Raw genomic sequence first — 26,577 nt, 5'->3', positions numbered from 1 at the left:
TCCTTCTAACACCTGACTGGATCTTAAGATGTTTGCTACTTTTTCTGGTTGACACGGGAAGTACAATTAAGCTTATACTATACCCCTTCCTGCATTTCTGACTCTGAAAGAGCTCAAATAGCATAAAAACACATTAGCATGGAAACAAAATATTTATTAAAGAGGAAGAAATTCAGATTTAGTCAGCACTAAAAAGATGTGTAAAAAATCTGGAACACAAATAATAAATTCACTACAGCTAGAATCTTTTCATAGAAATTCCAGCAGAACATTCACAGAACTGATGTTTGAGATGCTGCTTAGTACCAAATGATTTAAAAACTTGGAAACTAGCATCATCTACCAGTTACTGTCATTACATGGAAGGTTTGCAGCAACTCAACTGCAGAATGGGACTGGATTCTTGCCCAAATGAGAGGTACTTCTCATTTCCTTCACCAGAAACACCTCTCCTTCCACCGGAGGACAACAGTTAAGAGTGAGAATATCAACTGATGGCGGAAAATAATTTGGGAGGATTCCTTTGCAGAAGATAACAACTCCTAATAGGAGTAATAAACCCCTGAGGCAAAAACAAAAACAAAACAAACCTATTTTTAGCTGTCTGGGACAACTTCAAACACTAGCCTGACAGGAGTGTGAGTAGAGAAATACTTGGGCAGATAATCCCCAGCCCACCTCTTCCTGAGCTGAATCCCACACTGCATTCATGGCACAGCTTATGCAAAACTGGTATGATGCAAAAAGTTATACTGCAACAATATGAAAATGAACCTCGTAAGAGCATAGGAGGATGGGATGGAATGGAATGGAAGAGTTGAAAGAGATCTACAGTGATCACTGAGTCCAGCTGCCTGATCACCTCAGGGCTAAACAGAGTTTACAGCACATTACTGAGGGCAATGCCTAACGCCCCTTGAGCACTGACAGCACAGGTCTCAGCCACATCTCCGCGCAGTCTGTGCCAGGATCTGACATGTCACAGCACAGAGATGTTTCCAAACACCTCTCCTGACCTCCCTCTAGCAGCTCTGTGCCATTTCCATCCTGCCCTTGGCTCCCGCAACAGAGCCCAGCACCTCCTTCTTCCTCCCCTCCTCAGGGAGCTGCAGGGAGAAGTGAAGTCAACTCTCAGCCTCCTCTTCTCCAGACTGGGCCACTTGAGTGCCCTCAGATTGCTTTGCAGGACATGGCTTCAAGCTTTGTCACCAGCTTTGTTGTCCCCCTTCAGACATATTCAAGGACCATAACATCCTATCTACACTGCGAAGCCCAAAACTGCATCCAATATTCAAGGTGAGGCTGCACCAATACTAAATACTGAGGGAGAATCACCTCTTTTGTATGAAGAATTTTCAAATAGGTCCCTACTCAAGATTTTATTAGGAATAATCTCACAGAATTTGGCCCAGGAGGAGAATGCAGGAGAGCTGGTTTGTTTTCAAGGATCACCTCCTCCAAGTTCCAACATTGTTCATCCCGTCTTGCAGAAAATCAAGCAAAGGTGGAAGGATATCTGCACAGTTGAAAAACAAGAACCTGACAAAACTCAAAATGCAAAGAAGGAAGCACAAAAGAAGTGGAAGCATGGAAGAATATTTAAAAAAAAAACAAACCAGTCCAAGCATACATGTATAGGTTTAAGAAATCCAAACTCATCTGGAATTAAATCTGGTGATGAACATGAATAAAGAAAACCTTTTACAGGCAGCAAAGAGAGATTAGGGTGAGTGTGGGCCCTTGAAAATGTGGGCAGGTGAAATGGAGACAAAGGACATGGTAAAATGGTACAAAGTACTTCTTTGGCACTGTCGTCACTGATTAGATTGGCTTTTAGCAATCTCAAGTCTGTGAAATGAATCAAAAGTCTGCAACAAAAAGAAGAGCTAGCTAGGGAATACTTACACAAGCCCATGGTGGTTGACTGGATGCACCAACTGCTGGTGAGGAAGTAGGCTGATACTGTTGCAAAGATAATCCCAGTTATCTTGGAAAGGTCATAAGAATCTAGAGAGGTTTCTGAGAATTGGAAGGTCACTCCTGTCTTCAGGAAGGGCAAATGCAGGCCAGTCAACCTCATCCCCATTCCTGCCAATGTAATTTAAGTAGCCCTGGAAGCCTTTTCCAGACACATGAGAACACGAAAATGTTTGGGAGCAGTCAGCATGACTGTATGATGGGGAAATCATGACTGATCAGCCTTCCAGCCTCCTGTGATGATATCCAACTAAGCAGATGAGAGGGAACAGTTGGTTACATTTACCTTGACTTCAGTAAGGCTTTTGACACTCTTTCAAAACACCCTTACATGTAAGCTGATGAAGTGTAGACTAGGTAAGAGATAAAACTGAAGAACAGGTGAAATGCAATGCCCAGAGGCTTGCTATTAGTGGCTAAAAGTTGGAGTTGGAGGCTTGTAAGTAGTGATACAGGTGATTGTCAGAATCCCTTCCAATCTCAACACCTGTGCACTCAAAGCACAGGGAAGTGAGGAGTAGGAAGCAAAAAAAATTAAACGGATATGTTTTTCAGACTATAGTCACAGGGACAAGGCCCCAGAAAGCATTTGGATAACTGGAAAAACACAGAGTTGCCCACAGTAGGACAACTATATTATACTGTATTAGGCACAATAAATTTATTTTGGCACTGATAAGCGGAGCTATTGGTCCAAAAAGGATGGCTAGAAAATTTCTGATTATTCTCATCTTCTAACAGAATTGTTTAATTGTGAATTGGCTAACAGAAAGCAGCGTTGCTCACTAAGCATGGCTGTAGATGGTGGGACATTGGGGAACAGTGGAGCACTTCTGCATTCTTCTTCTGCATCAGCAGCACAATACTTCAAGAATAGGGTATGGGAGCTTCCTTACCAAGCTTGTCATGTTTGCATCTGAACACCTTATGAGAAAAAACAAACCTGAAGAAACTTGCAAACTTATGAAAGGGAACTTTGAGAGAGGAAGGCCATTCAAAAACAAAACACAAACAGCAACAAAATATAATGCAACAGTCATTTATGGGTTTGCTTTACAGTTTACCTTCTTAAATCATTCAAATTTCTACATCTCTCCCATTCTATACACCATTACAAGATCCCCACAGGCCTCGTTTGATTGAGGATGCATTTTTGTGGGTTATTTCTTTCCTAAATTCAACATAATCCATGGTCATGTTACACACAACTGAAAACTGATTTAACAAATAATGGATTTATTCTTTGCTAACTAGCTCTGCTATGACGTACCGAGCAGCATTTCAGAAATCCAGATACCAAATACATGAGCTACAGTTGGCATACACAAATTATAAGCACAATTATAACACACAGAAAGGTCTCTTTAATAGCACATACTTTTTAAAAGAAAAATCAAAACAAGTAATTTTGCCTCAAATATGTTCCCTAAGTTTTCCACTCTCAGGTGGAACAGCCACTACTGTAATGAAAGTGATCATCTTTTAACAAGTAGAAAATTCACTCATCTAGTCTCAGAAAGTGGCAGCATGGTCCTTAAACTAACTTAATCTGAAACTCTGGGAAGTTTTCCACTTTACGGCTTGATTTAATAGGGCAAGCTAAATTTTCTGTATCCACCAGCAAATTCAGATTACATATCAAACTTGTTTAGTTATTACATTTGCCTGACACGTGCACTTCTCACTTTGTATTATTCTGGCTTCTACACTGATACAAAAATTGACAGTTGTTACCTTGTATAGATATTAAATACAAAAAGACAGCAAATTAACTACAATATGCATAATAATCATACTAACGATACACATCATAAAAAGATTAACTTATTTTCTTTCATTAATATATACAACATTTTTTTCCTTCTGTCTGAGTTTGTTGTCCTACCCTTACCTCTGGTTTGGAAAGGTTTTTTTATTTTTTTCCTGAATAAACTGCATTTCTGATCATAACTCAAGTCCCCAACTGGTGATTATGCAGTGTCTCAGGCAACAGCTAGTGACTGTGATTAGACAGTGATTCCACACAACTCCTCCTTTCCAAAACAGACCAGCTTTAGGACTATAAATTCAGAAGAAAGCAGTATTGAAGGACTAGGTTTTCTGTGTCTTACTTAAAATGTGATCCTTTCTTTGCCTTGCACTGTACGTAATGTCTGTCTCTGTCCATGAATTCTCCATGTTGGCTAGGGATGTGAGAGTTATTTGTAGAAGTTACTTGCTGATCTTAAAAACCTCTTAAGAGCAGCAATAAAAACCCTAATGAAACCCTAGCCTCTATTCTTAATTTTATAGTACAGATTAAGATAGTAGCTGATGGGGTCACCAAACAAATACTGAATTAATGATCCCAGCTATGCCTCTTTCTGAACTGAATACTGCATTTCTAGAGAAACTTTTGCAGAACTGATGAAATTTAAAAGAACAGCACAAAATTCTGTTAGCTCCCAAAGTACATATAAGCAGTTGAAAATGGACCCAGCCTCCTCCATCTAGACACTGTGAAAAAGTATCCCTGAGTTAGTCCTTCGTAAGGCAAAATCCTCTGTATCATCTCTCTGAAATGAGGGGTTACCTCTTTATGTATTAGTGATACCACAATGCAACGCTAACTGGTCCCAAGGGATTTAAATTTTCCTTTATCAGTTGTTCAATACTGAAAAAAGAAGACCAGTGGGTGAAGGAAAGTATCTTTTAAAAAAAGCATAAAAAGTAAATCTTTAGAGGTAAAGGTAACAGGGAAGAAAGAAGACAAGAAAGAAGTAGAATCTCGTTTCTGACTCTGCTTTAAGAGAATAGTATCAGGAATCCCGTCACAATAAATCTACCAATATCCACTTCTGCAGATAAAGTCCTTGAATGCAGTGCCTGAATGTCAATGTTGTATTAGCATGTAATTGAAATTCAGTCTTCGCCATCACTGCTGCTCCACGCATCTTCATACGCTGGATTTAAGTGCTGCCGACGCAGAGACTAAAGAAAATAAAAATCCTCTCAGTGGTTGGCTTAATTAAAAATCAAATCAAATAAGTGCAGTGCTAAAGGCGTTTCTTAAATTACTATCTATCTGCAGACTATCTTGTCTCTGTCATGGTTAATGGATTTTCTTAAAGAACTCTTTGGCCATTCTGCTGATTAGAGACAAGACAATACAGACAAGACAAACCAGAAGAAGAAACAGTACTCTGTTTAATTTCCACTTTAGCCAAAAGATCTGGAGTACTGACTGGAAATTAACATATTTCTGAATTTAAATTATGACATATAGATATTACTGTGTTTGTTTTATGTCAATAGTTTTTAAGTCAGAAATTCACTGGCCTAGAATAACCTAGCAGCACGCTCTCAAGTAATTTTGGCCTCTGTTTACATCTAATAACTAGTTCTCACTTCAGCTTGAGAGTTTGTGCAGCCATGTGTTGCACTGAATCATAGTTCTGACTCTGGGTAAAACAGTTTTCCTTGTTTAATTCCATCCTGGGGTCTTATTTTGACCGTTAAGGGAAATTCAATGTCTGTTCTAGAACGTGAGAAATAATAGTAACTAGTGTCAGAGCAGTAGGGAGCAGAACTGTTTCTTTCAGAGGCAGTGCTGACTTACCAACTTTGCAAACAGCAGCTGCAGTTTAAGAAAATACCTCCGTAATGTCAAACTTCAAACAGCACTTACAGCCACAGCTGGGCAAACAATGTTTTGCTGTGGTTGTTGCTGCTGTTGCTGTTTTGTTTTGCATAGAGAAAAAAATAATTAACTCACAGCAAAATTGTTAGCTAAAGCAAAAGTTTTCACCTCAGGTCAGTTGAGCACATTTTGGCTTTAGGTTATCCAACTTCTGAAGCTACTTTAAAAAATTTGCTAAAATGTAGGATAGCTTTGAAATAATCTACGCTTCTAAATGAAGCAAACATCACAAAACTGCTTCAACTCTGATCATTCCCACAAATGAAACATTTCATAACTTTAAAACTGGAATTTTTGTATGCTGTGAGCAAGAACATAGCAAAATGAGCAAAAAAAGACACAGTAGAAACTTGATTTCTTTAACAGAAGTACAGTTTACCAGATTGATTCTGTTTCAGTTCTTCAAAATCTACAAATTTCTCCCCACCTCGAACTGCAAGGATAATTTTTATGGCTCTGCTCTAGCACTAAGAGGAAAAACATACTTTCTTAGAAAACATTATCGATGAATCTTCCCTGAAATAGCCCAAATGTCTTCCCTTAGTTATTAAAGTTTGCTTGTTTAGAGTCTTTTTTTTTTTTTAGCCAAATGAGAAGTGCTACTTTTAACAAAATGTGAAGCTAGAAGTCTACAAAGTGGTTATATGCAACTGTGAAAGAAAAACCCTCCCAAAACCTCACAGCAACTGGAAGACTGTACCAAAACAACCATTGATTCTCCTCTAAATCAGCAGCTGGTAAAAATTCTGATAATGGAACAATTATTTCATATGTAACTATTTCCCACCCAAGTACAACAGCCATAAAAAGAACAGTTCAAACCGAAAAAATATTAATTACCTTCTCTGAAACATCATCAAGAACTGGTTCTCGAAGAGCTGGTATCCACGCAAGGATATTGCAGTCTTTGCTACCACTATAAAGTTCCTTTAAGAAAGCAAGTAAAAATGACTCATGTAGAAATATACTGGATAGTGAATGATGTTGGGGAAAAAAGTGCACGGAATATTTATTTTTAAATACATTATTTATGCATTATTTCAAATTATGCATTACAAATGCATTATTTCTAGTTCTAATATAATCTTGACAAATAGTATTTTTAAAAAATATGCTAAGCAAAAAGAATGTTTATGTATTCTCCCCAGACTACTCACCAACATACTACTACTCACATTTAAGCATACTTCATTGCCTAAAAGCACTTATCTTCTTATCTTCTTCCCTTTTTCATGTGTACTGAAGAGAAATGTATTTTAAAAATCAGAAAGCTTAAAAGATTGTCAATGGAGATGCAAGAAAGAAAAAGGAAAAACTATTTTTTTTTAATTAAAAAATATGAGTCAGGCTACAGTCATCTACTCAGACACATGTTAGAAGAGAGTCTAAGTATGGAGTAAAGAAATACTAAGTAAACATAGTTTTAGTATGCCTAGGGTAAAGGAAAAGAACAAATAAAGAACTGTATCCTGCTGGGAAGACAGAGAGATCAGAAAGACTGATTTATTATTTTTAATATAAATAGCCTTATTTATTATGGTAATGACTAAGAACCGCGGTTCCATTGTGCAAGGCATCCTGCAAACACATGGAAGCAAACAGCTTCTGCACGGAACAGCAAACAATCAAATACAGCTTCATTTTCTTAGTTATTAAGGAAATAGAGACTTTTCTGCCGCTTTAAACTGAGGATGTTTTGTTAATGAGAAATAATGCACAAACTTCACAGTAAACTTTGCAGTAATAATGCTTCTCTTTTCTAAATGAGCCAACGTGCCGATTCTCTCATACGCCTTAAATCTTGAAACACACTGCTGCTTCTTACATAAAGTATCTGACAACACTCAAATATGGCCCCTGTGTTTAAACTGCACAAGAGAGACATACAATGTAATTTTTCTGTATTCAAACTGACAACATAAAAGTCTTTAAATGTGCTGACTTAAACTGGTAACTGTGCGTATGTGCATAATTATAGTAAATTGATTCAATGTAAGTTCAATAAATTATTAGAGATACACCTTGGCAGAAAGTCTCCTTCTGTATTATGTAGATGTAATTCTAGAACTACGTGAAATACACTGATGGTGCAAAAACTTAATGCTTAGTAGGCACTTAGAGGAATAGATACCCACTTTGATGGGTAATCTTTTCCAAGTGAACTGATACACTTCTCAAGTATCAGAGAAGAACTTGGGCTGGAAGAGACCTTAAATCTCGCCCAGTTCCAACGCCTGCAATGGGCAGGGCTGCTCCCCACCAGCTCAGGCTATCCAAAGCACCATCCAACCTTGCCTTGAACACCTACAGGGATGGGGCACCCACAGCTTCTCTGGGCAGCCTGTGACAGTGCTTCACTGCCTCTGAGTAAAGAAATTCCTACAAATATCTAATCTACATCTCCACTCTTTCAGCTTAAAGCCATTTCTCCTTGTCCTATCTATGCAAAAAGTCAGCCTGCCTTTTTTTATAAGCTCCCTACTTCCATAAAACTGCTCCCAGTTACTCATGCATAAAAGACACGCAAGATTAGAGTTTATAGTTTTATGACTGATAAACTGATTTATTATCTAATTTATTATTCTAATTATCTTGCCTAGAAGAAGATGACAGATCTAAGTTACACCAAGGCATGGGTCAAACCTCACTTCATCCTGTCAGCAGTACTCCACTCAAGCATCCTGTCTCTGGCAGGATGCGGGATACCATTTGAGTTTTAAAACAAGCAACTCCTCACAACCGCACATTCCTCCTTGTAAGGAATGTAATGGCGGCATCAGCATACTTCTACTTAATCTGTACTAATATTTGTTACATTTCTTTTATCCTGGGATTGCAAGATCTTCAGGTAATACGCTGCACTGGACTAACACAATTATTACAGCCTGAAATGCTGACTCACACCTGAAGTCAGTCAAAAGAAGAGACGGTGGGTAAGGCTCCTGCATTGTTTATGTTACAGTATAGTATAATATTTCTATATTATGCTTTCAAACTCTGAGGAAAGATTGTAGATAAGACCTACCCTAAATTTTAGTTATCTTTATGTGTTGCCTACAACTACATTTGCCAAATTCCTTTGCTGGTGTCACTGGCATTTCCTGAAAAATACAAGTAGCTCTAATTTCAAACAACACTAGCTCCTGAGGTGTGGCTAATATTTTATGGCATGTTATTTGTGTGTGGGGCTTAATTTCATTTCTTTTTCTGAAAGAAAAACGTAGGTCTTGTTTGTTTACGTAGATTATTTTAAGCAGTTAATATCATGCAATGATATCCAGCATACTCAGTTCAACAGTAAACAGCATCTTAAAGATTTCACAATGAGTATTTCCTTTTCCACACCACCCTTGAAATTACCTACTCTTATAAGATTAATGGCTCTTTTAATAAGCTAAATTCTACAGTTCTTATTACTCAAGCAGACTAACATCTTATTAACTTCACAGAGAGATTTACGTAAGAAAAATTTAGGCCAACAATAATATGGATTTTATGGCTCTATTCCCAAGATTTCAAAAGGGACATATACATACATTAACTAAATCTCATGCCACTCTGTGGAGACAGGTCCCCATGGTATCTCAAACACGAACCTGCTAATTAATTTGGGCCTAATAAGAACAGACAAAGAGTAACACCACTGGATTCCAAACAGCTGCATGGGGATCTGGGATATTTTTTACACAATTCTGAAAAAATATTAAGAAAAACTGAAGATGAGATTTAGCGGTGGGTATGAAAAATCATCCAAAAAGTTTAAAGATAGCAAAGAAGCTTGAAAGAATATTATGAATAGTATGAAGAAAATGCTAACAGAGATCCAGTACTAGGTGGCAACTGTAGAAACTGTACAGTGCACACGCATTTCACATGTGCTAAAACGTAAGAAAGATGTTGATCATCAGCTATATTTTTCACCTGTAAATGAGTCACAAAAAGATAATAATTGCCCTTTCTGACTCAAATATTTCTGCTGGATATTTTAGAAACATAAGACTAGAAAGGAGGACCTGGAAGATAAGGTGCTGTGCTCAACACCTGAAGGTAAGTATATAACAGACTTAAAATCCGCAGTCTCTACGCTGCTCATGGCACAACAGCATAAACAATTTGTAAAATATCACATGACAAATTAGGCTTTGTGACTCTTAAGTCTTTAATGATGAGGGAATAATATGAGGGAACCATAGCAGGAAAGGAAAAGTGTGCAAGGAAAACAGTCTGCTGAAGCCACAAATCCTTGTAATGCTATGCTATTTCTTATGTGAAACATGCTCGGATTAATTTACTAAGCTCATCATGTTCTCAGCAAGTGTATCTAAACTGTTACAGATCCAGTGATGGTTATAACTATTGGTGTTTGAGCAAGATTATTCTAGCCATGTACTTAAGAGGTTGCTCAGTACTACAAGCAATACTAACACTTCATTTCAATGCACTTTAAGAAGGTGTACTCTTTCTTACTGTGACTATTCTTAGCTGTTTCAAAGAAAGGCAAATGCCTCACCTACACTCTTACAGAAAACAGGAAAAAGCCTTAATGCAAACAATTTAGTAATGACAATACAATGACAAAAATTATTCTAGGTATACTGAAAAGTAACCTGTGTGAAAGGAAATGAGTAGCTGAAGGAATCCAGTGCACAAAGTACATAGTGTACTGCTACAAAGAAGAATTTTACCAAACTTTTTTCACTTGGCACACAGGCCACAGAACTATCTGTTTTGTCAAACTTTTTGATTAAAGTACTTCCCTGAAAATCTCTCTCTTTTTGTGCATATGTTTTGGCAATGACAGCATGGCTTTGGTTGAAAGGTACTTACAGATCAAGTTCCAACCCCCGTGCTGTGGACAGCATGGCCACCCACCAGCTCAGGCCGCCCAGGGCCCCATCCAACCTGGCCCTGAACACCTCCATCGATGTGGCATCCACAGCCTCTCTGGGCAGCTGTGCCAGAGCCTCATCGCCTTCTCAGTAAAAAATTTCCTGCTTAAATACTTCAGAGTTGTCATCAATACTTTACTTACCTGAAAGTTAGGTTGAAATACACAGCAGTCAACAGTATTATAATGACCTCGAAGCATAGTTATCAATTCTCCTGAGAAAACTGTATAAACAGCAATGGTAGTTTTATATGGGACAAAGGCAAACTCTGGACTACAGCCACAAGAGACGCTGAATTTAAGTCCTTTTCTACTTTCATTACAGACTTTGCCATAGTTAACCTGTAAAACAAAAAAAATTATGTTGTTAGTTCTTAACTGAAAATACAGGAAATAACTTTACATAAAAAGGGCAATTTTGTTTCTTCATTAATCTGGTAAAATTCATAAAGTAAGCTTCATAATGCTAATACAATTCCTGAGAGTTACACAAGTCTTTGCAGTTACTGGTATGTATCAAGAGAATCACTTCTTCCTGTTCATTAAATTTCATACTCTCCTTAGTAACAACTATAAATCAGAAATTTAGCTCTTGGAGGCAGAATCTGCAAAGGTTATATGCTGAATCTACACTTAGTAGCCAAACTATCACCAAAATTAAAATTGGTTCAGGAATTACCTCCTTAAGCGCATTCCTAGATAATCCAATGTAATCATTTTCTGTCATATAGGCACACTATTAGACTTATACAATGGTATACAATTATAAACAACATATACATTGTGCTTTCTTAGGTTCCATCAAGTGCAAATTTAACATTTACAGCTTTAAGAACCTACTTTAATACGTGGCAATTACACTGTCCTATCGAGCTCTTAAAATATGCCAAGCACAGGAAAAAAGAAATCAATACATCACTTCTAAATACTAGTTTTCAAATAGAAACAGAAAGAAGTAGTAACAATGTTTCTTATAGTCCACAATAACTGCTGGCTCAGACACCATTTCATTCACAATTTTAAGAGGAAGAATAAAGAGAATTGGTAGTGTATTCATGTCATAATTATACTTAAAATCCATTGAGTTCAGTGCAAGTCTTTAGTTCGCATATTAAACAAAAACTGATCCACCCGACCTGAGGTGAAGCCTTACTGGACGTGGTGCTCACCAATGCAGAGGAGAGCATTAGAAAGGCTAAGGCTGAAGGCAGCCTGGGCTGCAGTGACCGTGTCCTGGTGGAGTTTGTGATCTCCAGTAATGCAGGACTGTCAAAAAGCAGAGTCAGGACCCTGTGCTTTAAGAGAGCAAAGTTTGGCTGCTCAAGGAACTGCTGAGGGGGAAACAGTCCTTAAGGGCATGGGCACAGAACACAGCTGTCAGCTCTTTAATGACACCCTTCTGAAAGCACAGTGGCTCTCCATCGCCCAGAAGTCAAGCAGGAGAAGCAGGCAACAGGCACGGCTGTGCAAGGACCCGAAGCTTAAACTGAGAGAAAAGAGGGAAATGTGCAAGAAGAGAAAGAAGGGTTGTGTAGCCTGGGAGGAATGCAGGGCTGTTGTCCACGTGTGTAGAGACGGGATTAGGAAAGCCAAGGCACAGGTGGAGCTGAACTTGGCAAGGGATGTGATGTGAAAGATAGCAAAAAGGGGTTCTAAAGGTACATAGGCAGGAGGAGACAGGCCAAGGAAAGTGTTCCCCCTCTGATGGTAACGGGGAGCTGGCTTCCTCAGACAAAAAAAGCTGATGTACTCAATGAGTGCTTTGCCTCCATCTTCACAGGTGATTAGACTCCTCCCCATGTCTGCCAGGGCCCTGAACCTCTACGTGGGGGTGTAGGAAGCAGATTCCATCCCACTGTAACAGTGGAACAAGCTGAGACCTCCTCATGCAATTGAATGTCCAAGGGGCCGGGTGATATCCATCCCAGCGTTCTGAGAGAAATGGCTGATGTGGTTGCCAAGCTATTCTCCATCATACTTGAAAAATCTTGGCTGTCTGGTAAAGTCCCTGGTGACTGGAAAAAGGGAAACATTGCTCCTATTTTTAAGAAAGGGAGTAAGGAAGACCCAGGGAACCATAGACTGGTGAGTCTCACCTCTGTGACTGGGAAGATCATGAAGCAGATACCTCTAGAAGATATGTTAAGGCACATATGAGACAAAGAGGTGATCTGAGACAGCCAGCATGGTTTCACTGAGGGCAGATCGTGACTGGCCAATCTGGTGGCTTTCTGTGATGGAGTGACGGCTTTGGTGGACAGGGGAACAGTGGTGGATGTCATCTACCTGGACTTCTGCAAGGCTTTTGACATGGTCCCTCACCACATCCTTCTCTCTAAATTGGAGATGTGTGGATTTGAAAGATGGACTGTTTGGTGGAACTGGCTGGCTGGACACAGCCAAATGGTTGTGATCAACAGCTCTGTGTCAGGGTGGAGGCCAATCACCAGGTGCCCCCCCAAGGGTTGGTCTTGGGACCGGTGCTCTTCAAAATATTTATCAGTGACACAGACGATGGCATCGGGTGCACCCTCAGCAAGTTTGCAGGCAACACCAAGCTGAGTGGTACAGTCCATACATAGGAGAAGGGAAGCCATCCAGAGGGATTTGGACAAGCTGGAGAAGTGGGTCCATGAGAACCTAATGAGGTTCAACAAGGCCAAATGCAAGGTGCTGCACTTAGGCCAGGGCAATCCCAAGTGTTATACAGACTGGGGAAGATCTCCTCAAGAGATTGGCATGTCATTTATGCCAAATTGTACGTGCATTAGTAAAGATCTCTGGGTTCTCATAAAGCTCCCCGGGTTCTCATATAGCTCCCCGTCACATTTTCTTGGAATATAATTAAAAAAATAAAATATTTTGACATTAAGCTAATATTTATATATATATGAAAAACTACAAATTTTCTAAAGCGTAAGTATTTCCTTGATGTCTGGCTGTATTGACTGCTTTCTATCAAAAAGTCTGAGGCAAATACAAGGATCATTCAGGATGAGCCAGGCAACAAGAGAGTGTGCTCATGCTATGGTTACAGTATGCTTGTAGCTAATAGCACTTACATAAGAAAGAAACATTGAACAAATCTAGAAAAAATCTCTGTCATAAAAACATGTACAAAAACATAAGTTCATTAGCATACAGCTAAGTTGATTTTCATTTTCTATTGAGAGAATATTTTCATGAGATGCATGGCTTACTGAATGTCCCATTGCTCATTTTGTAAAGATACTGTCGGTAAACACATTACTTTGCTGATGAAAAGCCCTTTTCACAGCATGTCAGCTGTAGCAACAACTCCCAAGCCATCTCACTGTTCATAACAAAGGCATATACTATAAAAGGGAAAGTGAAGGTTGGGGGAAAGAGAGTCTGGATATATGCCATATAAATGCTCCTGCCTGCTAGAGATACAATGGAGGAAAAAAAAAAAAAAAAAAAGATGCTGCTAAAACAACAACTAAATTAAGAACCTTACATTTGTTAGAAAGGCAAAAACTTGCCTCCTTCAATTTGATTCTTCCTATTTTCAATGAATCGGTGTTTTGTGTTCCTTTTATGACACAGGATGCACACAAGCAATGTATAATTCAATAGTAACTCATTTCGCTATACAAATCCACTAAGGCATAAGTTTGCAGTATTGCTCAGAAAATTCTTATGCACGGATTAAATTCTGTATCTTTTGATACAGGACTATTCATATTTGACATAACAGACATCCACCAAAAAGAGATACCTGGACTAAAGAAAGCTAATGTGAAGAGCTGCTAAGCATCACCTGAAGCAGCTTGAATAGACTTGCATAGACTTTCTCCTTTGCATACACTCTTTCATACACTGATTCTCTTCTTTGGCCAGCGGATTGCTAAATACAGTGCTAAATTGTTGCATTTTATTACCTACTCCTTTCTCTGTGGCAGTGAATGACATGTCTTTGTTTTATGCATCCATTTTAGTGAGCGAGTCCTAACCTAACAGAGGTCCGATCTTAAAAGGGAAGACAAATAATGCTGCAAAACAACAACTCTTTTCAAGAACCTCCCACGCTCTAAAATTGTAAGAGTAAAGAAAAATACTATCATAGAATGGCTTGGGTTAGAAGGGACCTCAAGGATCAAGTCCAAACTCCTAGCCACAGGCAGGATTACCAGTCGCTAGATCAAATACTAATCAGGTTGCCCAGGGCCCCATCCAACCTGGCCTCAAACATCTCCATGAATGGGGCATCCACAAACTCGGACAAACTGTTCCAGCACCTCTCCACTCTCTCAGTAAAAACTTTCCCCAACATCTAAACATTGCTCATTATTTTTTGTAATGTTCAAATCACATTTCTCTATCCCCAGTTATATTATTAATTACCATGGAGTCATCACAGAACAGCTTAGGTGGAAGGGACCTTAAAGATTATGTAATTCCACTCCCTGCCACGAGCAAGATTGCCAACCTCTAGATCAGGCTGCTCAGGGTCCCATTCAACCTAGCCTTGACCACCTCCAGGGATGGGGCATCCACAACTTCTCTGGGCAGCGACGCAGTACCCTCTGAGCAAACAATCTCCTCTTAACATCTAACATAAATCTGCCTTCTTTTGGTTTAAGCCATTCCCTCTTCTCTTATCAGACCATGCAAAAAGTCAACGTCCCTCCTGTTCATAAGTTCTGATCAAGTACTGGAAGGCTGCAGAGAAGTATCCCTGGAGTCTTCTCCAAGCTAAATAAGCCCAGCTCCCTCAACTTTTCTTTGTAGGAGAGTTGCTACAGCCATCTGGGTTAATCTTGTGGACCTCCTCTGAACCCACTCTAACAGCTCCACATCCCTCTTGCTGTTGGAAGCCCAAGGTCTAGATGCAGTACCACACATGGGGCCTCACAAGGGCAGAATAATGGGAACAATCACCTCTCTCTCCCTGCTGGCTACCTCTCTGTTGATGTAGCCGAGGATGCAGTTGACTTCCCAGGCTGCAAACATCCATTGCTGGCTCATGTCCCACTTTTTGTGTCCACCAGGATCCCCAAATCCTTTACTGCAGGGCTGTTCTCAATGAGTTCTTCTCCCATATATGAGACTAGCTCAAATGCAGTGTAACACTTCACACTTGGCCTTGTTGAACCTGATTAGGTTCTCCTGGACCCCCTTTTCAAGTATGTTCAGTCCCTCTGAATGGCACTCCTTTCTTCTGTATCAGCTCCATCACTCAACTTCGTGTCATCAGTTGATGATCACTGCATATGTCATTGATATAGCTGTTGAAGAGCATTAGTTGCATTAGACTAAGAGCATTAGACTCCTAGGGTACTGGCCTCCACCTAGTCATAGATCTGCTGACCACAACCCTCATACCACCCAACAGTCTAGCCTTCAAGTCCGTAACTGTCCAAAGGCACTGCACAAGTCCAGGTAGATGACTTAAGATGCCCTTTTCTTTCCCCCCACCAATATCATTGTTTCTTTGTAGAAGGCCACCAGATCGGTCAGACACAATCTGCCTTTCATGAAGCCATCCTGGCTGTCTTGGATCACCTCTTAAATGTCTTACATGTGCCTTAATACAGCCTCCAGAAGGATCTGCTCCATTATCTTCCCAAGCACAGATGTCAGCCTTATTACCCTGTTGTTTCCTGGGTCTTCCTCTCTTTCTTGAAAATGGGAGTGATGTTTCCTTTTTTTTTTAATTTCAGACACAGGGAACTTTGTCTGACATTTCTGACTTTCCAAGTCTGATGGAGAGTAGCTTGGCAACCACATCTGCCAGCTTTTTCAGGAAACAGTTTCAAACCAAAAGAGGGCAGATTTAAATGTTATGTAAGGAAAAGGGTTTTTTTTTTTTTTTTTTTTTTTTTTTTTTTAAATCAGGACACTGGAACTGGAACAGCTTGCCCAGAGAGGTGGTGGAAGTCCCATCCCTGGAGACATTCAAGGTTAGACTGGACCAGGCTCTGCGCAACCTCATCTAACTATAAACGTCCCTGTTAACTGCAAAAGAGTTGGACTAGATAATCTTTAAGAGTCCCTTCCAATCTAAAAGATGCTATGATTCTATGGAAACTGAGATCTTCCCCTGCTACTTCCTAAAGGACAGCATTCCTCAGCCCTTCCCTATCATTGAGAAGTATATCTCCTTTCCCCGTGAAATCTAGTATCAAACTCAGGTGATAAACCCAGCCAACTTGTTGCTAGTATTTTCTTGCTTCTCTTGATAAGTTGGATCCCATTTGATGTCAGCAGGTTTGGTCTCTCAAAGGTGCATCCAAAATAATAGTTCCCAAAATCCTGAGCATGACACCCTCCATGCTGCCATTCATTCAACTTGTTCATTCTCCTGCTTCTGGCTGGGTCGCAGTTTCCAATTCAAGAGAATTTAAGAACACTACTTGTGTTCCAGATCCTTTCAACATCATCCCAGGTATCGCAAAGTCCTTTAACTATTTTATAAATTCCTAGTTGCAGTCTCCTGTGACCCAGCTTGAACAAGCAGGACCAGATAATACTCCTTTGGCTTTATCATACCAAGTAGCTTCTACCTCATGAACGCAGCCCTGAACACACGTGCCCAGCAGTCAGCTAGGCAGATTATTGGAGTGGAAAATGGGTGCCTCAGTGCCCCGCAGTACAGAATCCCATATTATAAAGACCTTTTGTCTTACTTTAGTAGAACCAGTTCTGACTCAGATCGTTTTAGATCATCTTAACATGACTGTTCCTTTCTGTTTCTGAATGAACATTCACACTTTCTTCTCCTTCCATCCCCAGAGCTTCGTATCTGTTGGTTAAGGCAACTTCAGGAGCAAGGGTAAGGCTCCCCCCTTCTGCACTGAGAAAGGAAGGGGATCCAGTGTCTCCCATCTTTCCTCTTTCTGCCATTTGTCTCCTCTGTGTTGGAAGCTTGCTTAGCTTCTTCCCTTTGCAGGGACTTAAGACAGAAGAGCTGGTCTGCTTGTATTTCTACAGAACACCATGCAGCAACCTCTCTTTCTGACTGCCAGATGTTCCTCAGCCTGGTGATTTCTGCACATAATCTGTCCACCTGCTCAAAAAGCTCGTAATCTCCTCATGTAGTATTTAACTAGGAATATTTTATGACTTGCATATTTAATGAGCAGGTTGTGAAGTTTGTTATTTATCACGAGTACTGAAAAACTGCCATGCAAAACAGTCACTGTTCTCAAATAATTTTAAAAAATAATTATAATCTCATTGTGTTACTACACATCAGGCAATTAAGAACGTCTGCTCCACATTTTGAACTTCTGCTGCAAAAATAAATACAGTACTTAATTAAAAATAATTGGTGGAGCATATTTGCCTTCGTTGTCACAGTTTAATTTTTACCTTACTCAAGTTTTTTTTTTTTTGGTTTTGTTTTGTTTTTTAAAGATTTTGTGTTGTCACAACCGTGGAATGACCACAGTTGGTGAAAATATATCACACAGTTTACACATTAGTGCAGTCGGTGGACAGAGATGTGAGAATCAAGCATCTCAGTGTGGAACCAGCAGCTTATTCTTCATGAACACTTCTCCAAATGCTTCCTGTTAAACTAACTACATCAAAGTGTGTTAAGAGTAGTCAGTCACAGAAAAAAAAAAAAAATCTCCCCAAAAACTTGATCACAGACAAAATACAGGCTTCATATTGAAGCTGCAGGGTCGCCTTGTACTAGCGCTGGCTTTTCACCAAGCTCATCAGAAACTGGATCAAACAGCTAAAACTATAAATGAATCATCAGTTATTTCTAAAGAACTCAGAAAGTCAGAAGAGTTGTATGGGTGGACCAGAAAGTAGAGCAGAATCCTTCCCAGGAAAGAGGAATTTGATAAGCTTAGTTACAGTGAAATCACACCTGAAACACATTTGCTACGTTAGTTATACTAATTTCAATTTCCTCAATCAGCTGATCAATCTCGTATGAAAAGATGTGACAAGAAGACAGAATGAATTACAGAATATCCTGAGTCCAACTGCTGGCTCCACACAGGACCAATAAAAAATGAAATAAAATCTTAAAATGTATACACTGTACAGTGTACTGTACACTGCACTGTTACACTGTAACATCTATTTACTTTTTCCTTTAATATTTACATCTTAATTTCTTCCAACTTACTCAGCGAAGGAAAATATGCTCCAATTTTTTTTTTATTAATTTGCAAAAAGGAATAAAGATAACATATGCAATATCTTCTTGTTCGTACTTAAATATTTCAGCTAAAGTTCTTTATTTCAATGTTTGAATTCGTATTACAATTGTTTGTATTTTTGTAACTTGTCCACACAAAAATCTTCTAAGTTTTCAGACAGAATTTACCAGGCATAAAATCAGTTTGCATTTTAGTGAAACAAATTTTATATATTTTTATAACAATATATATATGTTTATATATATATATAAAGTTTTCATATTTATTTATTTCAACAATATAAATATATATTTATATATTTTTATAACAATTTTATAACTCAGTAGAGGAAAACCAAGAACTCCGGATAGAATCAACCACATAAGAGTTGACCTGCCAAAAAGATTCAACCAAGGAAGAGCAAATCTTCAACCAAGGAAGAGCAAAGTCAGAATTTTCTAGCTCAAGCATTCTACCTACAGAAACAACTCTTCCCATTATAACAAAACAAAACAGCCAACTTACAGAGCTATGAAAAAGGGTTCTAAAGCTAAATTAATGTACTGAGAAATTCAAGAGGGCAGACGAAACTTACCTGCATTTGTTTCAAGCACTTATATTTAATTCTCTTTATATATTCCACTAAGAAACAAGCTAACCCTCATACAGTTATCAAGTATTTAAAGTTAGTTTGTAGAACAGGACTCAGTTGTTTCACGTGTAGTTCCTTTTCTCTGAATAACAGGTAAGTAAGTAACCACTAAAGTCTCTTTTTCTTGGAAAAAATTCCCGCTATAACCAGGAATAAAACAAGTCAGTTGCTGAGGGAGAGGAAGCAGATGCAGGAAATCAAGCAGGAGAGGATATCAGTGGTAGAAAAAACTGGGCAAGGCAAGCAATTAGAGATTTTTTTTGTGTACATTTTCCCCCAGGGTGATTGCAGTCTCAATGAAATCATCAGCTTTTAGAGAATGCTTTTTTACGTGATTCTTTGGCCAGCCAGTGAGAAGAGGAAAGGTGGTATTAGCAAAAACAGAAGAAGAAAAAAGGGAAAAAAAAAAAAAAAAGAGGAAAAAAAATGGAGATCAAATGGACTAGGAGGACAAACAACAGGACTGCGGAATGTGCTTGTATTACCTGCATACTAAAGACCACTGAGTCTCACCTCTGGAACATTATCAAATATATTCTCCTGGAGACTATACTAAGGACACACAAGACACAGAGGTAATGTGGGACAGCCAGCACAGCTTGACCAAGGGCACAGCCTGTCTGACCAATCCAGCGGCCTTCTACAATGGACTGACAGCATTCATGGACAAGGGGAAATCAACTAATGTCATCTTTCTGGACTTCTGTAAGGCCTTTGACAAGGTCCTTCACCACAGCTTTATCTCTTTATTAGAGAGATAAGGATTTAAAGGTTGGATTTTTTGGTAGATAAAGAATGTATTGGTTGGTTGAAGACAGAGGGCTGTGGTCAAGTAGAAGCAGGTCATGAGAAGCATTTCCCCCCAGAGGTCAGTTTTGGGACCAGTGTCTTCAACATCTTTATCAGTCACATAAACAGTAGGACTGAGTGCACTCTCAGCAAGTTTGCAGAAGACACTCAACTAAGTGATGCAGTCGATAAAATATAAAGAAGGGATGCCATCTAAAGGGACCTAGACAAGCTTAAATGTGGGCCCGTATGAACTTAAGGAAGTTCAAGAATTGCAAGGTGCTGCATCTGTGTGAAACTGTTGGAGTAAGTCCAGAGAAGAGCCATGAAGATGATCAAAGGACTGGATCACCTCTCCTGTGAATAAGGGGCAGGGAGCAGAATTTGTTTAGCCTGAAGAAAAGGCCTTTCATTATTCAAAAGGGAGCTTATAGAAAAAAATGGAAACTTACTTTTTATGTGGTCTGATAGTGGTAAGACAAGGAGTAACAGCTTTAAACTAAAAGAAAGGAGATTTAGATTAGGTACTAGGGAGAAATTCTTTACACTGAGAGTGAGGAGACACTGGAACAAAGTTGCCCAAAGACGCTGTGGACATTTCATCCCTGGAGATGTTCAAGGTCAGGCTGAATGGGAGCCTGGTCTGGTGAGCGGCAACTCTGTTCATGGCAGTGGGGTTGGAACTGGATGGTCTTTAAGGTCCCTTCCAATCCATGCCATTTGATGATTCACATTTGTTTGCTGGTGCCTTAAAATTATTTCAAGAACACGCCTGGTATGCAAAAACACAGTAATCTAGACAATGTAAATTACAGGATAATGGAATCGAATCTGGACTTCAACAGCAAGATCATGACATCAAATAAGAAAAGAAATAGAATAGATATGAATATGAAATAGAATATAAATAAAATAGAATATGAATAGATATGAGATATGAAACAAGTCGAAGTACTAACAGGCACAGAAAAACAAAAAACAGTGATCCAGCTGGTGGTAGTAGAACGAACAAACTGTATCATCTTCTTTGGTGATGGTGATTCGAAGACAGAAAGATGTTTGTATACTAAGTAAGTGCTGCAAACAAGCTGGCAAATATGGAGAGCATGGGGATGGATAGATAACTTTTCATTTAAAGGTCTTTAGGGAACGCTTTCACCACGTTCTGTAACTAAGCAGCAGTAGTAAAAGATTTTTAAGGCAGAGATAAAATTTCTTTATTTCCTAATAGCAATGGCAGACCGCACTAACATGACTAGCTAAAATCCCATGGAAACTGACGTACCTGCTATTTCCTTCTTTCAGAATAAATGTAGAAAAGTTTTCTTTCCAGTTTTTAATTTTCTGTTCTCCACAAAAAAATAAACCCATCATAAACAAAACAAAAACAAAACAAAAAACAGGCCATAGAAAGGATTATGGAACAAAGATGGCTTTTTCCTGTTTGGTTGCAATGCATATGTAAAGGGACAGAAAATTTCGACAAATGATGAAGAGCTTCACAAGAGAGGTTTCATAAAAATATAGGAGAGTTGTAAGAAAGCCAGGAAGTCTATCAGTGAAACACTGTATTTTTTACATGAGATTTTTACATTGAGATGTCCATATCTCAATGACAACTAAAGTTTAAAAAAATCTATACCAGTAGTCAGTATACATTATGATTTTCTTTACTGTTTGAAGCATTTTCATCTATGCTTACAGATAATGAACTTACAGTTAGCATAATTAATTGTTAAATAGCTAAGTAGATCCACACTTATTCACGTTTTTTTTAGTAAACAAAAAATAAGAAATCTATTATATAAAAAGGCTCAGAAAGTATTAATATGTTATTTCCTTATGACAACAAATAAACAACTAATGCAGTTGTAATGATAACTACAGAAGTTAAAAGAAATCCTTTAAATCAAAGCAAAACCTAACTGAAGATTCTTGATAACTTACCAATGTATTTTCTCCAGTGGAGCTGTTCCAAAGTCTCATCCGATCATCTGTACCAACAGTCAAGAGATGAAGGCCATCACTTGTGTAGCATAAACCATTAACTCTCCCATTGTGAGCTGTGTTTACTGTCAGAAAAAAGAATTTCTTCAGATTTTGTATATACATTTTTATTTAGATATACGGTACTGAAAGAACTGTTTAATGGTAACGTGTAAATAAGTTAATAATTTAACTCTTGGTTTATGAAAGCATGACTCTCCTTGGATTACTTACTTTAAAAGAAAAACAATCATTGAAAACTGACACATAAAACAGTTCATTGCACATATTGTGTACAGCTTAGTAGAAACAAATTCCAAAGATTTCACCTAATAAAATCATACATTTTAAAGAAGGATAAAGAGCTAAAACCCAACTCCATTCTACCATGGCACATCTGACTATGGTGCCCAGAAATCAGCTCACTGAGATAAGGTGTTTCTGCACTATACAGCAGTGCACAATTCAGACGCACCTTTATTTAGAGCTAGGAAAAAAAAAATCTGCTTACAAAAATTCAGTTACTTCATCCAGAATCACAATATATAAAGTTTATATTCTCTGATTTAATTCCACATTACCATGTATTTCTCAAAGCAGCAACTGAGGTAACTGTTTGGCTCAAACAGTTAGAACAGACATAATGCTGTTGTCAAAGAGACTTCTCTACACAAGGGTCCCAAACACAAGCAAAATCTCTTTTGGGGAAGTATCTGAAGAGAAACTGAACTGCCTGTGCAATGCAGCAGGTAACAAATAGGATGTCACAACTGTGTTTGTTGGTCTTGGTACTCAACACATTCACAGAATGTAAGAAAACTTCTAGTTGGGCATGAATTACAATGTTATATTCTGTATTACCTGCCTCAGAAGATGCTTTCGACTTTTCTCCATTGTGTTGATCAAGCGTAGTCAGACATCCTGATGCTCTCCTCACATCCCATAATTTTACTTTACTGTCAGCACTAAGAAAAACAAATTGGTACTAACATATGCATCAGGAAAATTACTTCCATTCAAGTCAATAATTGCCTTTAGCCAACCCACCTGGCACTTACGCTGGTCCAACGACTATTCTGAACTACTCATCGTGCAGTCACAGTCAATTTTGCGAAAAGATGAACTTCAGATTTTTGCTTATATGAATCAATAATTACATCTAGTACATTCAAGGCACCTGCGTGAAGAGTGAATCTCTGTATACAATATAACACTTTTGCATACAAACGCAAACCAGGAATAAACTTGCTAATAATTCTACTGATTAAATTGTAGCTACAGGTTCTAGCATTATCTATATGGTTGACCGGGAACAGCTGGCTTCTGTCAGAACCGCGATTATCTATGTTACCAGCGGCATAAGGAGGAAAAGACCAAGACACAGGCTGCTGCAGTTCATTCTGGCTCCCAAACCACACACTCACGTTACATCTTCACTGGCCATAAAACCTACGCCGGTTGCTGGTACTCGATTCAAGCTGCCTGCATTTAAAAAGCAACACTGGAGGCAGTGCATTTTGCATGGCACCTTGATTTGAGCAATTCATGCGTACTACAAGACTCCCAAGTATAAATATGAGGTAGACTCATATAAAAGGCCATTTCTAATGCACTGTCACCCATGTAAGTGCATTTAAATGATTTGGATATTTCTCAGCGAATTAGCGATACTTTAGGACTAAAACAAACAACCCTCAAACAGAATCTGTATCTCCCTGATCCACAGCTGGGCAGTACACTCATACTTCTCCTTACATAAACTGTCTTCTAAATGAAATACAACATGCTTTTTCCTGTGCATTCTCATGTTAGATCAATACATTAACAGTGTATATTCCTGTAAACTATGTCAGCTAAGCTACTGGTGCTTTCTGACATAATTGAGAACAATTAACAAGGATGGCACTTTGAGTTAAACACATTTGACTTGGTTATAAAACAGATCAGCAATATAAACACTAATGAATGGTAAGAAACACCTCTAGAATTTGCTTGTAATTTTAAATGCTATTAGTATTTCCAAAATTCTGTATTATCTTCCTACAAAATAAGCATAATTTGAATAGCTCTTGTCCTAAAAAAGTGAGCTAAAAAATGAAGCATACAATAAAGATTAACTTCCAAAGCACACATGAAGTGTAAAAGCAGGTACAATAAATACATTAAATTTTCTCATTGTTTTTATTTCATATAACAACATCTTTACCTTGCTGTTGCCAAAACATATTCATGACGTGGGGACCAAGATACTGCCAGTACTTCTTGCCTGTGACCTAGAAACAGCATGAGAAGGCTTAGGTAGTAATCTAGGAAAATACTTATATACAATAATGCAAGTAATTTAATTCTGCAGGATACATCAATTCAGAACAATAATCTAAATTTTCTGAATTGCAATATAAATTTGGATAGTGTGCAGTTTTGAGAGAGAAGTTTTTTCCCTTTCTACACCTTGCTCACGTGGAACTGCAAGAACTCTATGTGATACAAGAAGTATTATATCTAATCTTTAACAACTACGGTTTTGCTTGGGTAAGACACAGTACAGAACAGTCACGCTTATTGCAACCATGTTAAGAAATATTATTAAATTCTTTATTAATTCTGATGTTCTCAAATGCAAAATAAAAAAAAAGTCTTCAGCAAGTCTTTTTAAAAAAATGTTTATCTTAACTACTTAATAGTAAACTTTTATTCAGCTTACTCTCAAATACTCAGCTCCCAGATTTCAGATATATTCCCCCTTCTTATATTTAAATACATTAAGATACTAAAATAGATGTGATATAGCAGCGATACACTCACTGCAGGTTAACACTAACATTAATAAATATGCATATACACACACAAGCATGTATACGTAAGGACTACTCCAAAAGTAATTTTATGCCACCTATTTTACGACATTGGCCCACAGTCTCAGAGGCAGATGTTGGTGGTATGGCAGTAGAGACTGACCCATCCCACCAGTATCTCATTACATTTTGTTGCTATGTGATACAGCAGCAGAGGGGCAGTCTGACAAAATGGTATCTGACATAGAAGTGCGTGTGAAGCAAAAGGTGCGGGACTGAGTTCCTCCATGTGGAAAAAATGGCACTCTGGTGAACTGGTATTCACTGACACTAGCTGAACATTTGTGGAGACCAAATAGATGGATGTGGACAAAATGAGCCAATGGGTGGTGTGTGAGAGGCAGCAATGACAGCAACGTGAAAGACATGCCATGTTCCAAATGATCATGCACATTTTTATAAGCATGGCATGCAGGTTTTTGTTTAGCACTGGCAAAATGTAGAGCTAATGGCAGTAACTATGCTGAAAAAGTACTTTGTAGATGAGAATTCACTCTATTTATATATATATAAGACTGTTATTGAGTTCTTGGTATCAGTTGTGCTTAACAAATAAATATATAGGAAACATTACTTTGAAACAACATACATACATGCACATATGTGTGTACATCAAAAACATTAAACAAATTTAGACAACAGGAAGTCTAGAGAAACAATTACAAGGACTGTAAACATACTTCATGTAATAATAGAAACATATTGATGCAAAATAGAGTAAGTCATATAAATACATTCCAGTTATGTAATTTAGAATTAGGTGAATCACTTTTTTTTTTTTTTTTTATATATATTAGTTGCCTTTCCATTTCCTGGCCGTATGTCATATTCATTTCCCAACAATAAATATTAGGAAAAACATATTAAGGGCAAATCTCACTAAGTGCAAATACTAATGGACTATAGAATAATAAAATCCTACCACTTACTGAATTAAGTCGATGCAAAGAATTAGATATGATTATTCTAAAAACAGTAGTAGCTTTCTACAAAGAAACCTCTAAAAATAATTACTGAAAAAAAAATTCCATGCAACAACCTTCACAGGTTATTTTGTTAAAAACAGAAGATTTTTCTTATTAAAAATACAGAAATTCAAAAACACCCACCTCCTGCACTGAATTTACATGCACACAAAAACAAGATCAATACTTAACCATGTAATAAACAGTAATTACTATTGATTAGATCATGAAAATGTCCCAACATCTGTAGTAACTGTTCATTAACATTTGTGTTCTCCAATTCATTAGCACTAGGACTAACACCCAGAAGAATCTTTAACACTGTGTAACTTTCGCAACTGACACTAAATACATCAGTCATGTTACTTACAAAGAATACATTGTATATAGTGTTTCTTTATAGGGCCTGCTTTACTCAAAGTAGTTATTGTTTAGCATTTTATGTTTCAGACTAAAAAGTACCCTGCAGAATGTGAGAACAGGATCCAGACTTCAAGTCACAGAGCTGTACTTTGGGGCTTTTGGTACCAACTGTAAACAAGAGAAACAAAGACAGCTGAAAAAGCAAACAAACAAACAAAACAAAAAAACCTCAACACAACCATCATTTGAAAGAACAACAACCCAATCTTAGCAATGACAAAGAAACAGAAGAAAAATGAC

At 38.1% G+C, this 26,577-nt stretch overlaps 1 protein-coding gene across 2 annotated transcripts in view; it reads right to left on the bottom strand.

The window, feature by feature from the left end:
* Positions 1–3,000: 3,000 nt before the first annotated feature.
* Positions 3,001–26,577, bottom strand: part of ERCC8 (ERCC excision repair 8, CSA ubiquitin ligase complex subunit) — a 33,014-nt gene continuing 9,437 nt past the window's right edge. For both annotated transcript variants that reach the window (XM_042875314.1, XM_042875315.1), the window contains 7 exons: positions 26,377–26,445; positions 24,301–24,367; positions 22,956–23,059; positions 22,056–22,180; positions 10,689–10,886; positions 6,497–6,583; positions 3,001–4,947 (listed from right to left, as the gene is read on the bottom strand). In XM_042875314.1, the coding sequence (XP_042731248.1) occupies positions 4,879–4,947; positions 6,497–6,583; positions 10,689–10,886; positions 22,056–22,180; positions 22,956–23,059; positions 24,301–24,367; positions 26,377–26,445 (719 nt within the window). In that variant the 3' untranslated portion in view covers positions 3,001–4,878. The remainder of the gene's footprint in view (positions 4,948–6,496; positions 6,584–10,688; positions 10,887–22,055; positions 22,181–22,955; positions 23,060–24,300; positions 24,368–26,376; positions 26,446–26,577) is intronic.

The sequence above is a fragment of the Lagopus leucura genome, unplaced genomic scaffold (genome assembly GCF_019238085.1).
Source record: "Lagopus leucura isolate 7727_CA_CO unplaced genomic scaffold, USGS_WTPT01 Super-Scaffold_100014, whole genome shotgun sequence".
In the NCBI taxonomy this organism is placed as follows: domain Eukaryota; kingdom Metazoa; phylum Chordata; class Aves; order Galliformes; family Phasianidae; genus Lagopus; species Lagopus leucura.
Note: the sequence above shows the minus strand (reverse complement) of the source record. Positions and strands in the feature narration are given on the sequence as shown.